Source organism: Prorops nasuta, unplaced genomic scaffold (assembly GCF_024137725.1).
Source record: "Prorops nasuta isolate Cenicafe-Biocafe unplaced genomic scaffold, Cenicafe_Pnas_1.2 PNAS00063, whole genome shotgun sequence".
In the NCBI taxonomy this organism is placed as follows: Eukaryota; Metazoa; Arthropoda; class Insecta; order Hymenoptera; family Bethylidae; genus Prorops; species Prorops nasuta.
The window spans coordinates 344505-361870 of NW_027116860.1; the positions used below are offsets into that span (position 1 = coordinate 344505).

Sequence of the window (17366 nt, forward strand, 5' to 3'; positions counted from 1 at the left end):
AACACAATAAAGCATTAAACTTTATTTTTATAAAACTAAGCCAAGGTAAATTAATATTGGTTATTTTCGTAATAATGCGAAAGATTTAAGAGAAAGCTTTTGATTGTAGCCATAGGTCATAAGTTTTACATAGTGCTCGGTCAGTGTTTTGGATGAAATATGATTGTAACTGCGATATAACGGTGATTCTATGAATTTAATAGTGAAAAAGCGAAAAGGGAAAGGGGGTGGTGGCTCACCGGGCGTAGCTGGAAAGGTCAAAGGTTTCAGGTGTGTTTGCATCTCGTGTATGCGCTGCTACAGGTGCAGCCTCTTCCGCGTCTCTGCTCGCCGTTGCAAGAGCAACATGTATGGCTCTTTATTAACAACAATTAACATTTTCCTATTGTTCATACGTCACTCTTTTTCAATTCAGATTATTCCCTTCAATTATCCATCATTATTTATCGGTTAACGAACACCTAATTCGAGCTACGGAAAAACTCATTGAGATCGGTAGCTTTATAACCGTTTTTTGCATTGCATAAAGTAGGAAAAACGGTGGCCCTTTACAACAAATTTTAATAAGCATTCGAGCATGTAATTTACCTTGGAGTGTAAACTTGTAAGTGTAATAATGATATTACTTTATTACATATGCTTTGTAATATAATAATAAGGACAGTGTTATTTTATGCATTCGAAGAAACGTTGTAAATATTACATATTGTAATTATTAAACTGTAAAATTAGTAACGGAAGCACATATTGTAATCATTAATTATTACAATTGTAAAAACGACACTTAAACAAGGTGAAAGGCATTCGATGAACAATTTTACTCCTTTGCACTGATAACGCAATAAAACTTTATTATTACTTTTGTAATTTTTAATTAAATAATAGTGATAAAATGTTTATTGCTCAAATAAAGATGCAGTAATAAACTGATTTACTATATCTTTTAATAAACTAGTGACTGCCTACTTAATAATTCCATTTGATCAGCAGAGATTCTCTACGTACCTGCAGGCTGCAGCATATAATTGAATGAATTATGTCATTTGAAACAATTAAACGTCTCTTTGGTAAACCTGCTTGGAGACGTTGCCAATTCGTGCGACTAATATTTGTCAGGCATGATATGGCGCAAACGGCCAGCTGATAGCATTCGCCGATAGCAGGCAAGCATAAAAAGTCTCGTACCGTTCGGAACGCGCAACTCCCAACTCCCAACTCCCTACTCCCTATGCTATTTTATATCGTATAGTGACGTATAGCGATATGCGTGCAACAGGCCGCCGGCGATGCTTACTCCTGCTGTATGAGCTCCTAGTACAAAGATTTACCAGTCTCCGGTTATGTTTGATGCACCATTATGTTTTTGATTACGGTAGGTTAGTTGCATCGGTAACGTCACGTCTAAGCGTCGAAATACGAAATCAATAGTACTACGTCACATTACGACGTAATTACTCTCCCCTACTACCAATCAACTACGTCATACCTTCACTCCCACCGTCTCACCTAGATCTACACGTTTCAGCCAATGTTCAATGTCTACACAATTTGCAGATTGCACCGAATGTATATAGGTATATACGTTCATTATAATCTTATCTTCACCTACCGAAGTATAACTGGTCAAACATACCTTCTATAATCATTGCTCTGTACGTTTTGTAATTCTCTATCGTTAGAAGCAGCTTGGTTTGATTATCTGGTTACTATAATAATCTTTAAATATTTTATACCGAACAAAATGTTTTTAAGTAATTTTATACTCCAACTTTAATGGTTCAATGCATTTTAGATAAAATAGTATTATGTTTAGGCCTTTGCAGTTTTACGATAGTGGTAACATACGTTGGATATTTTCAAGTATAGATAAACTCTTTTCAGCTTTAGCAAAAGATAGTAGGAAAGGTCGGCAAATAGGATACTTTGGTAACAGAGTAGCAGGATGAACAGAAGCTCACTTAAATCAATCAACATAAAACAGCAGTAATCTTTACCTCATGAATGGTAAATAAGCAGAATTATATCTTTATGCAATTCGAAAACAAAATTAAATGTATATGATAATAACAAGTCATCTCTGTGGATTTATTACACATACCTGTATTTACAATATTAACTTTATAACGTATAGTTATACACGATGTTTTAAACATGATATAAAATTGGTCATCGATTCGATGCATTCATTCACATAAAATCTTTCATTCGCCACTGGCAGTTTGATCATAAAAAAATGTTGGTTTCTTGCAATAATTTAAGTATCGCGATTATTTCAACCGCGTCACACACATATCTTTACCTGGAATAGACAGTTTGTAACGTTTTACAACAAACATGCTTCGACTCTACAAGGACAAGCATAATATCTGAAATGTATAGTATATTACAATGTTAGAAATTTATATCGTATATTTCCATTTTGGACGGATGTAAATAATAGTCTTAACAACTTATATTTATCAATGGGACGGAAGAATAACATTATCATTATAACAAGATTTTATAAGAGTTATCGTCTCTCGCACTCTCTGCAGGCCTTCGTAACTCGGTATATATTTTTCTTTGCACTTTACGTACAATATCTTTTCTTCATTGAATAATCTACTGGAGGGTTTAGGATGGAGGAGTTGTACTGTCCGCTCTAAGTTGAGATGGAGCGGCTTCGCTGTAAGCAATATCGAAAACACTTTTTTTCTCGAGCAGTTGCTGATGACGAAGCCGGTTACCACCTTGCAAAGAGACCGCGATCCCGGAATCAAGGTCATCGTCCGGTCGTCTACATTCCATCGCCTGGCTTTCACAGAGCTCGGGAGATAATTGCGGGGATGGATGTGGCGGGGGAGGTGGGGGATGCAAGTAGAAAGGTACTGGCATTTTTTCGTATTTGTATTCCGAATGCTGTATCAAATGATGATCCTTGTGCTCGGGTGGAGAGCTTGCAAAAATTTCAATCGACGGATCCTCGGCTTTACCCTCGGCCTTTCTCAATTTACGACCTTGACGCACGATAGCTTTCAACTGTTCCGACTCAACGTTCACCAATGGTTTAACCTTGCGTCCCGTCCGAGGAGTCGTATCTGGCGTTTTGGACTTTTTTTTTTGCTCATTTCGTATGGCCTTCTTATAACTCAAACTTCTCCTGAGCCATCTGGGCAACTGCTCCTCATCCTCGTTCCTCCTCAGTTCCATCCTCCTCTTTTCCATTTCTTCCCGTTTTTGCTTGTACCACGCCATGTACTTAGATTGGGTTTTGCTGGTATCGATATCAGGACCAATCTTTGAAGGACTAATAGAACGGCTACCCCATGTTTTTTTGTCTCTCTCAGTTTTTCCTTTCACCGATGGTTGCTGTTTTTGCTGATCCTCCACCTTCTTTTTCCTCTGTCTAGCATGTTCCTGGCTTTTCTTTCTTTCACTCGCCTCGCTCTTGGTCTTCCTAGCCTCGTGTCGAGATTGCTGCGACGTTCCAGCCCCCTGTCGTTCACCACTCTTTTCTTCATTTATATTTTGCAAAGTACCCTTTCCCTTGTCAATCGATTCTTTAACTTTTTCCGACACCGAGTCAGATTTGCTAGTCCTTTCTTTTAGAGTTTTCGTTGTTTGCTTATCACTCTCTATTGCTTTCTCGTTACTCTCTGATATTTCGCTTCTCTTAGCGTCCACCTTTGCGTCGCTACTTCGTATTTCCCCCTGCTTGCCTTTGCCATTTACATCAGCCGTTTTCGAAGCTTCCATACCAACGAGCACCGCTGCCTCTTTTGACATTGAAACTACAGTGTCCATGACACGAATACTATCTTTTATGGCATTTTCACGTGACAATTTTTCATCTACCGAAGCGGGATCCATATCAGCTTTAGTGGCTGGGGAATGACCTTTGGAACCTATATTTACATCATCTACTCGTTCTATCTCTACATCCTTCCGTTCAATCTCCGTATCTTCTATGCTCGAAATCTGGTCCTCGCTTTCAGCTGATTCTTTGGTATCGTCGGATTTCAATTCCGCATACTCTATCTCTTCATGCTCCGCTGTTCTTTCCCGTGGACTGTGACGAGGTGTTTGATAAGGTGCAATCTTCAGTGCAGTTTTTCCAGAAATATCACTGATCTCACTAGAGCTGCTGGAGTCACTGTCTTCTGAACTTTTTAGTCCAGCTGTTATAGCACAAGCATAAGGAGGAAGCTCTACGTCTATATATCGCATACCATAAGCTTCGTCCGATTTATCCACATAATCGTCTATAAACGCCAAAGGTTTCGTCACTTTCAGACTTTTCAACAAATTTTCTTCAGCATTTAATTCATTTTTAAATATTTCTTTCAGTTCATCGTCCTCGGTATCGTGCGATAAGTTTTCACTCATAGTCAAATTTTCAACTTCTTTCGACATTATTTTTGTTGAAATTGAAGCCGCGCCTGATAATAGAATATCTGCTGATTTAACCTCATCCTTTATGATCTCGCTAGGTTCACTTTTGATTCCTTCCTTCTCGTCCAACTTTTCCGATTCAGATATTTTTTTTGTCCCATCTGTACTCGCTTCAATCTTCATAAGCTCACTTTGTACAGTATCAGGGGGAGCTATATGCGTCAAATCCGTCTCTTCGCTAGATATTGATGCATTTGCTATATCCGCTTCCAATGCTTCAATTGGCTTGATATCTGGTAGTTTCATATCAGCTTCACTTTTGTCAATTTCGATCTGGAAAGTTTGACGAACAGGAGATTTCGATTTTGCAATCTTTTCCCCGGATAAATCAATTTCTTCATCGATATCCCCTTCCCCTTTTGTATCTTCCTTTTCATTAATCTGATCATTTGTACTTTTCGCAGTTTCCCGTTTAATTTCAATATGAGGAATACTCGTATCAAGTTCCGTAACATTTTCCTTTGCTGATAACGATGAACTAATGGCAGTTAAATTATCAGTCTCAGTATCAATTTTTTTTTTATCATCCACACTAGACTCAACTGGTTCCACTAGTTCAACACTTATGCCATCTTTATGTCCAATTGGCGAGACAGACTTTTTCTCTAATATATCCTTATCATCGATCGCGTCCTCTTTTTTAATTTTATCGCTATCAGTTGTTACACTGACCAAATTACCTTCTTTACTTGTGCTTAAATCTTTGCCAACAACCATATTTATCTGTATACTAGTTGATTTAATTATTAACTCGTCAGCCTCTTCATTCTTTTCTTTAATAACTTTAATAGACCTTTCCCTATTTAATTGGTTCATTGTAACATCGTCCTCTGTACTACCTCGGTCGAATGCAGCTTGTTTTATCAGAATAGCTTTCTCTGCTTTTTTAGATGAATCGCCAACAAGTTTTTCACTCTCAAAGCGAGGCTCAGCATTATCTACAAGTTGCTCTTTAACAACCCCAACATCTGACTCGGCCGATTGTTTTCCTTGTTCCACTATGGCAAAGTTCATTAGCATCTCTTTTAATGAAATTGCACTTTCTTCCTCCCGAACTTCGCCTACTGCAGCTTGCACAATATTATCCGTGATTGTTCTTGCTACTGTCTCAATATCCAACGCAAGCTTCTCTTTAGGTTTCTCTTCTTGTTTCTCCGCCTTATCCTTGGAATGCATTTTATTTTCTTTCCGAGCTTCTATAAACTGCTCTTCCATGCTCTCTGTTTTAGCGTTTATTTGTTCCTGAACTTTTTTAGATTTACGTATGGTATGCTTGGAAGAACGATCAAAGGAATTCTCTTTCTTAGTTTCCGTCCTATCAGAGTACGTTTTAGACTCTGATTCCTCCTTCACGTGCTCCCTACGACCAACTACAGCAAGCTTCTGAGGACGTATTTTACAAAGCTCTCTCACCGTTTTCTCACTTTTCGCGTCGACTTTATATTCTTTATACGACGTTTTCTTACCATCATTATCATGTTCTGCAATTTTCTTTTGATCACTCTTCTCAGCCTGCGTTGGTTTTTTTACTTTGGCTGGAGGAATCACCTGCTTCTGCTTTGTAGATTCAGCAGGAGCTTGCTTCTTGCGTTTCTCAAATGTCTCGTCATATTCGGAACTTCCTGTACTTATAACCGGTGTGTGTTGATACTTTAATTTATGTCTGGCTTTAGCCAAAGTCGCGTCCTTATCTTGAGCAGTGGTACGATCCGGTAAAATGCTCTTTTCCGTTTGCTTTACTTCGGCACAGTGCATATGGTGTCTTTTCTTACTAGTCTTTTTAACAGTCTCCTTCTTGAACTCTTTCTTCGAGGCGTCCTTTTCGTGTACCCTAATATCTTTAGCGTTACCCTCTACGTTTTTTTTATCTCCAAATTTGCTAAGTTTCTTGGCCAGTAATGTAATCTCCTTTTCTAAAATTCGAAAGCTCGGTTCCGAACCTTGTTTCTGACCACTTTTCAATTTGCATATTTTCTTGGGACTCTTTGCCACAGACGTTGCATAAGCTTCGCTCTCGTGCTTACCATAAGTCTCCGGCGACGAGGTAGAGCCATTAACATCGATATTCGTATCAGTCTCCCTGTCCGCGCTATCGTATTTGCCCCCAGCAGTTCCTACGGAAGATCGCCAATCAATGGTATCATCGCGCAGTCTTCTATATCTACTATTCGCTTGCTCTTTAGATATTTTATACATCTTTTTTGTACTCTCTTCATCCTCCCTACAAGAATGGGAACTTCCATTTCCATCCAAAGAATCAGAAATTTCTCTCAATACAGCAGGCTCGAGAGACAATTTCTTAGCACACTTGACTTCTTCAAATTTTTTTCTCAAATAATTCAACTTCTGATCAAAGGTAGGATTTTCCTCTTCCTCGATTGGCGATTTCATCCAGAACGCTCTGGTTCTTTTCGAGTCATAATCGCCAATTCGCTTCTTCGATCTATATTTCCTCTTAAACCTAGAGTCGTCGTCTGATTCGTCATTATCGCTTCTGCTTCTATTGTGACGTTCCGTTTGAGTGGACGCAGTTCTGTCGGTTTGCGTAGCGATTGCTACCTGTCCAGGTAAGCTCTGAGTCTCCAAATAGCTGGCAGCATCTATCAGGGCAGCACCGACTACTCTGGCCTCTTTTTCCAACAGCAAGCGAGTCAACAGAGCGTTGTGTCTAATTAATTCTATATCGTGATAAGTGTACGGGGCGTTCGCCGTTGATTGGGTTTGTTCCATGGTAACCGTTGATGGTTTTCCTTTAGCATGGAATACACCAGGTGGTATGCCCGACGCCACTGCTTCTCTCTGGGTCTCTGACATGTCTTGCTCGTGCCTACTGCCAGCATAAGAGCTATGATCGATAAGTAATCTTTGCACCGACGGTCCAACCTCCTCCAAATGTTGCCTGTGCTCAATATCCAATCTTTCAGGCATTATAATAATTTCCGTTTGTTTGGCCATCGTGTCCTTGGCTCGTTGATGGGATTCCATACTCCTAGCTGCTTCGATATCGTGCATCGCGTTCTCGTGCCTCATCTTTTGATCCTCCATAAATCTTTGCAGAAGGATATCCTTGCCGTCCACGACCGGATGTCGTAAATGCGATTGGATCATTCCAGTTTCCTCTATTTCGCCTCGAGTCACCAAACGCAGTACCTCGGCATTTCCTTCGCGATAAAAGTGCTGCTCCCGCATTTCTGCATCCTCGCGTCTCTCGCGATCGGTATATCTGTAATGATCGTTTACATCAGTGATTCTTCTCTTTGGGGTAGGAATATTATTATAGGGGAGACCGGGGTAAAACAAGGACCCATTAATATAACATAAACTACATTTCTGATTCAGTCATTAATGAAGGTATGTAATGGTGCCACTTGAAGATATTTGTCAGCAAAAATTTGTAAACATTGGAGCTTGATTACTTTCCAAACGCTTTATTTTTCATTTTTGCACATAATTCTTAAAAGTTTCCGATAATTTCGAAGTGTTCAGTACAAAATCTGGACTAATAGAGTAAATTTTCACTTAAGTCACTTAATTTGTAATATTTTTAACTATAATTTCGTTAGTCGTATTTTTAATTTACATACGATATATGTCTGTATAATATTTAAACACACTTTGTATGGTTAAGGGGCAAAACCGTACGGAGTAAAATCGGAGCTCATACCTTCATTAATGACTGAATCAGGAATATAATTTTTGTTATATTAATGGGTTCTTGTTTTACCCTGGTACCCTATTTTACCTAGGTTTCCCCTAATAAATGTATTTATTGCAAAGAAATATGCGGATTAACAAAATTACAAGCAGGATGAGTACAATGCATAAAAAATTTAAAATGGGCTCATGAAGGATGAACTGACTAGAAAATTGAAGATTTACATAATTTCTCATGTAATACATGCTACGTTTGTATCAATTTTTTGTATCCAATTTGAATCCGTGGAGTACCCTATTTTACTCATGGGTCGGGGTAAAACCGTAAATTGTTATGTTTTTTTTTAAATTAAGATTTGATTGATCAAAAATAAAAATAATTATTTAATTTTGTGTCACCACTTTAAAGAAGGTTTATATTAAATCAAAGTCGTTTTATTTTCAATTTTTTTTAATAATAACCTAAATATAAGCCTTTATCCTTAAGGGTACCGTTTTACCCCGGTCTCCCCTATATATGGTTATAAGAAACCCCGTGTTGCTTTATTAATGTGCTTGCTTCACCTGTAAGTTTGACGATGATCGTCGGATCCTCTTTCCAATTCGTGTCTCCTCAAGGAATCCAGGTCGATCTTTTGACCCTCGACGTCTTCGATGTAAAGAACCTCTTCCTCCCGTCTTCTCGGCCCGTCATAACCGTCTCTTAATCTAAATGATTCTGCCCGCAGTTTCATTTCGTTGGCTTGTCCGGAAATATGGACCACATCACCCGGTAAAGAAGCTAAGCCGTGCTGTCTCGTATTTCGTCGATTAAATTGCCAATTTCTCCTTGTTGGATCAGCGCTCCAAGCTTCTTTTTTCTCTGGCCAGTCTATTTTCAAAATGTTTCTTTAAAAAGCGGAACAGTTTTGCTTCTTATATCGAGACTAAGAATATAACTAACTGTTATTCACTAAGTTTGGATGTTTTCGATGAAGGTGTCTTCTAGGTCTGCCATCTGCTCTAACGACCAATGTTTCGGAAGAATGTATCCTACGTTTTCTAGGCTCCATGTAAAATGGGCAGCCAGGACAGATGCAGCAGATTATCAGAATGGCTAAAGCCAAAAGTATCAAAAGACCAAGGATGATCAACAGCCAAAACAATAGTTTGTTTTCCGCCCTGTACAAAGTCTGAAAGAGCATTTTTTAATTATACAATTCGAACATAACAAAACTTAATGCAGAATTAGATAAATTACACTCACCACATCCTGATTATTTATAGCTGTATTATTATTACTAGTGGAGGAGGGATATCCATTGGTGGGATGGTCTGTATTCATTATACCATCCATACCATTCAAAATACCGACCCCGTTAGCTGCCAAGGCTTCCCGAATTTTATCTATATCAACCAGTGAACTAGTTCCCTTTTGATTTACTCGAGCTATTACTATACTTCTGTTAAAAAATAAAACAGGATTCACCGATGTATCAACATTTTGGTTTTTGAATATTTATAATTTTTTTCTACTCACTTTTTATCTCCCTCTGGAATATTTCCCGTGTGTCCGGAGTAGTTCTGCGGTACATAAGGTCGTATTTCCATAACAGTTACGTCCCCTCCTGTTATAGTGGTTAAAGTTCGCGTTGTTTTCGCTATATCCGGATGTTCTCCTGGCACCACGAACATCACTATGCGAGACTCCATTGCAGTTAGTCTAATTATGCGTATTTGAGTCTCGCTGTGAAGGTGAGGGACGCCTGGAATTTCATTAGCAAACTTATTAATACGGTGTGGCAAGTTAAATTCAACTATTATATAAACTTTAATCCCTGTTGCATCTTTAAACATCTAAGCAATGTATTTTTCACAGTTACTCAATTACCCAGATCGTAGGCTCTGGCAGTTAGAATGTATAACGTATCGTCTTCTTCCGCACGTTTTCTTCGATTTTTTGCTATTCCGTCTTGTTGATTTGGCACTATAGGCTGAATAATGCCAGGCTGAGACAACTCAGTCGTAGAATTTATAATTAAACTTTCATTAAGTGGAACCACTCTCCGTGTGTCTGCTCCTTTAGAACTCTTAAATGCTTTTGCCTCTTTCACGCTATTACTTTCGTGAATGCTTTGCTTCTTTCGTCGAATTTTCGTTATAGGCGATCGCAAAACTAATTCCCCAGTGACTTCGTTTAAATAAAATTTATTTTCGTAATTTCCTTGAATAAGCTCATATCTGACTATGTTGTTAGGCTCCTCTGCATCAGCATCGCTAGCCTAATAACAAACGAAGAAGCAATAATGAAATATTTCCTACGATATTCGAACAGAACAAGAGTGATCAAAATGTACAGCGACTATACCTTTATAAAAGCGGGCGTAGTAAAATTTGTGAGATCAGAATTTAGCATAAACTCGTAATTATCTTTTTCAAAAATAGGAGCATTGTCGTTAACATCCAACAGATTAACTATTAATGGAACCACACCCCTGTTGCCTTTGCCATTTTCATCGCGCGCTTCTACGGATAATTGCAGCTGGGCCGTTGTTTCACGGTCTAGCGAGGATCCCATAGCAACAGTTATTAATCCTGTATCAGGATCTATTGCAAATGCTTTGCTTCCTTCTCCAAGGATACCTGTGTACTTAACACTACCAAAAACTCCTGTATCTTTGTCCGAAGCATGAACCTGTAAAAATTGCAAGGATTAATTTTTTAATTAGCCTTGATGTGCTCAACGCAATTGTGTAATATTTTGTTTTAATCGAAGACGGTCTGACAAATAAATGAATAATCTGAAGATCAACCTCTTACTTGAACCACACGTGTTCCTGCAGTAACATTTTCCGATAAAGTTGCCTCGTACGACTCTTCGTCAAAAATGGGCGAATTGTCGTTCACATCTCTTATAAATATCGTAACTGGAACCGATGTTGATAAATTAGTGGCAGGTCCTACCTCCTGAGCCCTAATCTGCAAAACAATAGATTTATAATTATACTCTTACACTTTGTCCTCCTTTATCCTTCGAACCAACGTTTAATTTACCTCAAACGTTAAGACGTGATGCAGCTCGTAATCAATTAGAGTGTTATCACGAACAGTTATAATAAAATCCGCAGTACGTTCGGCAACGGTCGGCGTAATCTCAAAAGTGCCATTGTTATTGTCCAGTTTTAGCGCGAAAACACCAGCCTTCCCAATGTCCTCATCCCTGACTCTAGTAGAATACGCATCAGGGAATTTTATAATCGTTCCTGGTTCAAGATTTTCGTCAATCGTGACCATGTATCTAAAAATTCATATAACTCTTTACTCGAATTCCTTAGTTTTAGGAAACTCGATGAAACAAAGTGCCACTGCAATGAACAAATGACGTTGGATCAGACTGTGAAAATTGCAGGTACCAACTTATCACTTTCGAAGTAAGGAGGACTATTTCCTGGTTCTCCCAAAAGGAGGCCAACCTCGACGACCGTCGCCTGTGCGGGTGGCTCATCTCTCACCCGACGTATTTCCTCTGCTACAACGCTCAGCACAATAGGTGCTCCGACATGAGTAATTTTTGTCAATTCTTCCAATGGTCTGGCAAGAATTATTTCCCCTGAAAATAAGCCAAAAAACTGTCCAATTATATCCAAATTACCCTCATTCCTTTCAACAAGTTCTTCGTTAAATTCGCGCGGGGTACAGATCTACATGCCCAGATTAGTCAACTGATATAAATTCTAAGGATTTACAAAGGATTTCGTTAATGACGTTAACGTTCCATGGTATATATATATATAAATGTATAGGCATCGGTTTATTCTCACGATTCGCAAATCGTTCTTACGGAAAATGGGCTAACACTCATTGTGTAGCATAATTCCTCGAATGAATAATGCATGGGACGAGGACAAAGAATTATTTCTGGCGTGGAGCGTTAGACGCGGCAACACGTGGCGTGCGTACAACTCACGCAATGAAAACTTAATTTTATATACATGAAGAGAATATGTATGTACATACTCGACAGTGCAGGATATAAGACTGTGTGTAACGCCCATGTAAGAAGTTGCCAGGAGCACGAGTGTTATTAGTATGCGTGAATACGTACACATACACATTGGAGCTACAGCCACGTGTCGTCGAGTGTTCCTTGCCACAAAATGATAAGCATCGCAGTCTGAAAAGCTGAGACTGACCCTTTCCGTGGTCGATACTCGACTTTAGCCACGGGAGCTGACCGCTCTTGTTCTCGGCTAGCTTTTAGCTTTCTCCGCTCACCCTGACCAATTTGACTTCCTTAGGGCCAATTTCAATCGACTCGATGCCCCCCTTATCCTCCGCTCTGACTCACTTATACTCTCATTAGTTTGACTTCCACGAAAAACCTAGATTTTCGATCCTGACAGATAAATTTTTACCAACCGAATTATTTTAACCGATAACAACGAAATAACGCTGTAACACGCAACCTTCACCCTTCCCACGGTATTTACATTGCTCAAACTTCTTTTTCGTCGTTTATACTACTGTTTATGCGGTACATATATGCATTTGACTGATTCCCTCTTTATTATATATATATATGTATACACGCTTTTCCATACGCTCGCTTCTTTTTCTAGAATCTAAAACTTGAATCGCTCTATATGAATTATTGCTAAACGTGAGATTGCGATCGGCGAACATTGGCAGAATTTATTCGCCGCTTTAATCATTGTCCGAAGCTGAAAGGAGGTCAGCGGTATACGCGCGACGGATGTAAATGACCACGTCTCTCTATCGATCTGTTTTTCTCCAAAACTTTATCTCGTCGTGTAATAAACAGATTTAACAGATTTATGAGGTACTTAAACTGTTAAGGGAAACGGAACGATAGAAAATATTAGAAAAGTGGAGCAACCGTGCAGAGTCTATAATAATAATAAAGATAGAAATCAAAAGATGCCTATAGGAAGTATCCGAGTGAAGTTTTGCTGTATTCCTTACCGGTAGTTTCCGAGATGTTGAAAAATGGTGTAAAAGGATTGCCTTCAGACACGAGACCGTACGTGATTTCTCGCGGAACACCCTTGTCTCCATCTTCCGCGTGCACTCGCAATACCACATCACCCTATAATAATATGTAAAATTATTTTTATTCCTTCCTTTCCGATGATTCAAACTGATACTTTGGAACAAAGTAACTTCTCGACAGATCGATTTTTCGTATCGCAACTTGCTAGAGAAATTGCGGAATTACGTTTCTCGTACATTAATTATAGGGTATATATGGCTTACTGGTTGAATGGAATTATTGATCTTCGTTAAAGGCGGTGCTAATGTGAAAATTGGTGGAACGTCCTGTACATCTTGTACAATGACTACAACGTTTAAACCAGCAATGTTTCTAGTGTCTTTTCCTGGCTCGGTGTAAGGGTCCTGTAATCGAAAGTTTCTTTAATTAAGGCAAACGTTTCAGTGTCCGTAACGAGTCAATTAGGAGGTTCGCGTACAGTGGCATACATGGTGAGCGTGTACATCGATTGCGTTTCAAAATCCAATTCGCCAATTAGAGTGATGATCCCTCTTGTCTGCGAAGGTGTTTGTCTTTGTCTGATGGTAAATAATTCCTTCGGTTGCTAAACAAAGGAGCAGCGTATTTTCATTATCAGTATTTATATACGTATATAAATTTGAAAAATTCGTTGAATTCGTTAAACAAATACATACCCACAATTCGATGTACACAGGCTTACCGCTCCATTGATTGGATCTCACCAACAAGTAATCCAATTCCGTGCCTGGTTTGGTATTCTTAGAAAAAAAAGAAGAAAATTGTATTATTTCATGCGAGGAATCGAATGAAAGAGAAGTTAATTAATTGTTTGCTGAAAGTTTGCGAGACGACCCACCTCCGGAACCATAATGAGGGAGGGAATGTGTGGGAAAATGGTGTCACGCGGTGTTGTGGCATTTGTAACTGAAATAGTAGCTTGCATCGAATTCGAGTCCCCCTTTGAGTCCCGAACTCTGACGGCAAAGTCGTGCAGACGACCAGGAATCAAACGTCTGGTGAGAACCACATTGGCCTGGCACACTTTGTTATAAAGCGTGCACGGTAGGTTGTCAATTCTGACCACAGGTGTAATGGCTGCTAAATAGGTTAAAAAATAAATTATTACCAGTCGTTTATATCGATAAATGCGGGTGGCTTCGTGTTAAAGGGGACACATAAATCGACATAGTTTTTAATCTACCGTGGAATATTTAACGAGATACATTTTATTAGGAATTTTATTACGGTCAGTAGGGAACGAGTGAATGAAATTGAAATAGTTACCAGCTATGTCAAACGTGAGAGGAAAATCGGCATCCTGATCGGTAGCACGTAATCGAAAAATAACTGATTCTATTTCCGCATCAGCTGGAACCAAAACCAATCCCATATCGGTGGACGTGTCAAATCGAGGACGTGCTCCTTTGGTCCATCCACAAACGAAACCCAAATAAATCCATATTCTGAACCATGCTCCTTTCAGGGGCATTCTGAAAAAAAGTTATGCTCTGCACAATTTCTGCAAACGATATTGTCTTCACTATATATAATTATTCAAAAAGCCTGTCATTGGAGCTCTGATCCATTTCGTAACCGGAACCTAAAAGTACTTACTATGTATTGCACAGATAATTAAGAATAATAAATGAGTTTATAGAACAGTTTTTTTCCTGCATTACGAGTTTTTATTGTTTTTCATCAGGCGGGAATGAGTATATAGTAGCAGCGTTTGATCTAAGTAGCAGCACAGCTATAGCCGTAACAACACTTATTAAATTCGTCACGGTTGGCTCATTGAACAAAGATAATCTACGCAAGGCTTCAATTGTAGCAGATCTTGACTTTCGATAAAGTCCTATATATTGATTTTATAATTACGGAATGGGGTCGTGACCATTCATTATCTATATTTGTATTAAGCACGCTTCTAATACTTATTCCAAAAGCGAATGATTCTCTTTGTCATGCAATTATACAATGTAATTACTCAACACGTGATTTTCAGTTTGATCAAGTCTAAAATTTAGCCGCGAGGTAGATGTATGTTATTTTTAATGTCAAAGCAGCTCTGACAGATTCGTTGCAAAACTGACACTATTACCCTCCCATAGAGCATCTAGTAGCTTTAAGACAACTTTTAGGTGTCTTTTAGTCAATTGGATAACTAAAAGAAGTCTATAAGACAACGTTTAGTCAATTGTGCTGTATAGAGCTGCTTCCATTTTCTTACGATTCCTTGAAAATTAAATCAAAAGTTGGTACACAAATTAAATAGGAAACTTTGTGCTCTTTATCGCTTCGCACCTTTAGCTTAATTAAGAAGCGCTTCAGCTTTTCCACGATTTCAAATTAAGTTTATTGCCCGTCCGTCACTTTTACTGGCAGAAGTGCTTCGTCACTTGAACACCCGGCCGCAAAACCAACTCTTCGCATTACCATTACAGGATTTACAGGTGCTATTGTTGGCTAACGATAAAATCGCTGGGCAAGCATCGTATATCTGTGTTTTTTTTGTTAGTAAGAAATGATTGCAACGCGAAGATGGAGAAAACTGTACAATAGACAAATAACTCTACTTGAAAAGGTGTTCCATATGGAGTTTTTTAATATTTAATAATTTTCGTCCTAATTTTTTTATTTTTTAGATAAATTTGAAATTAACCAATTTGACATGTATAGGAGTATAATTGGTAAAAATTATCTAGAATTTCGTGACATGATCTCAAGAACCAATAGCGTGCAAGGTGAGACTAGATAAAGTGCGTGACTACTAGTGAGTACTTCAGCTGTAGATAGCAGGTCAAATTCTTCTATCCTCGCTTATCGATCCCTTTCTTTCTGTGTGTATCCTGCCGCGGCTATTATTTTTAACGAGCGGGCTTTCTCGCCTTTAGCTGAGCCTCATAGGAAATTCCTCTCTAGCAACTTTTCAATGGTACAAAGCTTTATGCCACATATTCATATAATCTTTGTATCAAAAAAAAAAAAATTATAAATTAATGATCGTTTAATTTGAAAGCTTTTAACATTATTTTCTTTACCGTTTGTGTTACCGGAACGCATTTTCCAGTGTCCATTGATCGATTGTGATTATATTTTTCTGTTCTCTACATTTTCCATGCAACGGAATTGTTCGACGTACAATCGATATTCGCGCAGGAAATTGATTCGATTGAAAGGCCCAAGTAAAATTACTCCGGCTATTGACAAATTTACTCGCATATATATTTTTCAGCGAAATCGTAATTTTTGACATTAGCTACTGCCAAATGTTATAAAAGAAAAGTAAGTTTATAGATAAATTTTCTCACATTTAATATAATTGATGCATAATGCAGTAATAAAATAAAAGTTAATGTAGAACGATCGAGTATCTTGACTGTTTATTATACGGCTTTAATATATCCTAATGGAGCATTAACGCATGTCCTATAGCTGTGGAGAACTGGTCCACGTATACAAAGACTTATTATTTTACATACATTATAGCATTTATTTCTTATTTCCAGAAAATGTTAGCAATACTAATAACTTTATTATTATTCGATTAAATTCTCTTGTGTTTCGATATATTATAGACACAAAACAAAAGAGGAGTATATATTGGGTGACACTCTCTCTCTTTAAAACCTGTAAACTTTAAATAAATCTATTCTTACCTGATCGTAGATTCATTCAGAATCTTGCAACCATCAAATTCATATCGAGTTGAAATGGAAAATTGGTCAAATGTTAAACTGGAAAGTTATCCACGTCATAGCACATTCTTATAAAGGCCATCTCTATGCAACAGCAACTAATGTATTAATTGAAATTAGTGAAATGTTAACAATGAAACAAATGAATTATTACTAACACAATAGGCAAGTATGATTCTTAATGAAATTTCTGATCGTTGCTACAACTTTGAAACTTTTATAGTTGGCCGAGCGAACCGGTGATTTTTGGGTAGTTGTTTGAACACTCAAGAAGCGCGCCAGGATGTTGCGGATCAACCGTGATCCAGGGCTGACATTTTCGTAGGTGGAATACTTCACGTGGCCGCGAGCGGCGGGCATTTGAAAGGGGTTGTCAGAACCGACCCTTTAGGCTCGACGCCGGCGCTGCTTTTGCGCGTCGTCACGTGTACATAGCGTCACGAATCCTCAAGCCCCTCTTAACTCCCAACAACAGCGTCTAGTATCAATTTCTATTTCTTTTACTCGTTTCCCTATATTACCCGAGAAATTTTTGCAAAACCTACAAAATTTGTACTTTCTTAGTCCTGTAA

At 38.4% G+C, this 17366-nt stretch overlaps 1 protein-coding gene across 1 annotated transcript; it reads right to left on the bottom strand.

The window, feature by feature from the left end:
• Positions 1-2162: 2162 nt before the first annotated feature.
• Positions 2163-14585, bottom strand: Cad86C (Cadherin 86C). Its single transcript, XM_066745526.1, has 16 exons — positions 14381-14585; positions 13953-14194; positions 13771-13854; positions 13554-13670; positions 13339-13479; positions 13048-13171; positions 11482-11674; positions 11119-11362; positions 10885-11043; positions 10433-10759; positions 9956-10346; positions 9605-9830; positions 9332-9527; positions 9029-9257; positions 8650-8947; positions 2163-7654 (listed from the first exon to the last, which is right to left on the bottom strand). The coding sequence occupies exons 1-16, from the start codon at positions 14583-14585 to the stop codon at positions 2614-2616; spliced, it is 8217 nt and encodes a 2738-aa protein (XP_066601623.1). The 3' UTR covers positions 2163-2613.
• Between the last annotated feature and the right edge of the window lie 2781 nt (positions 14586-17366).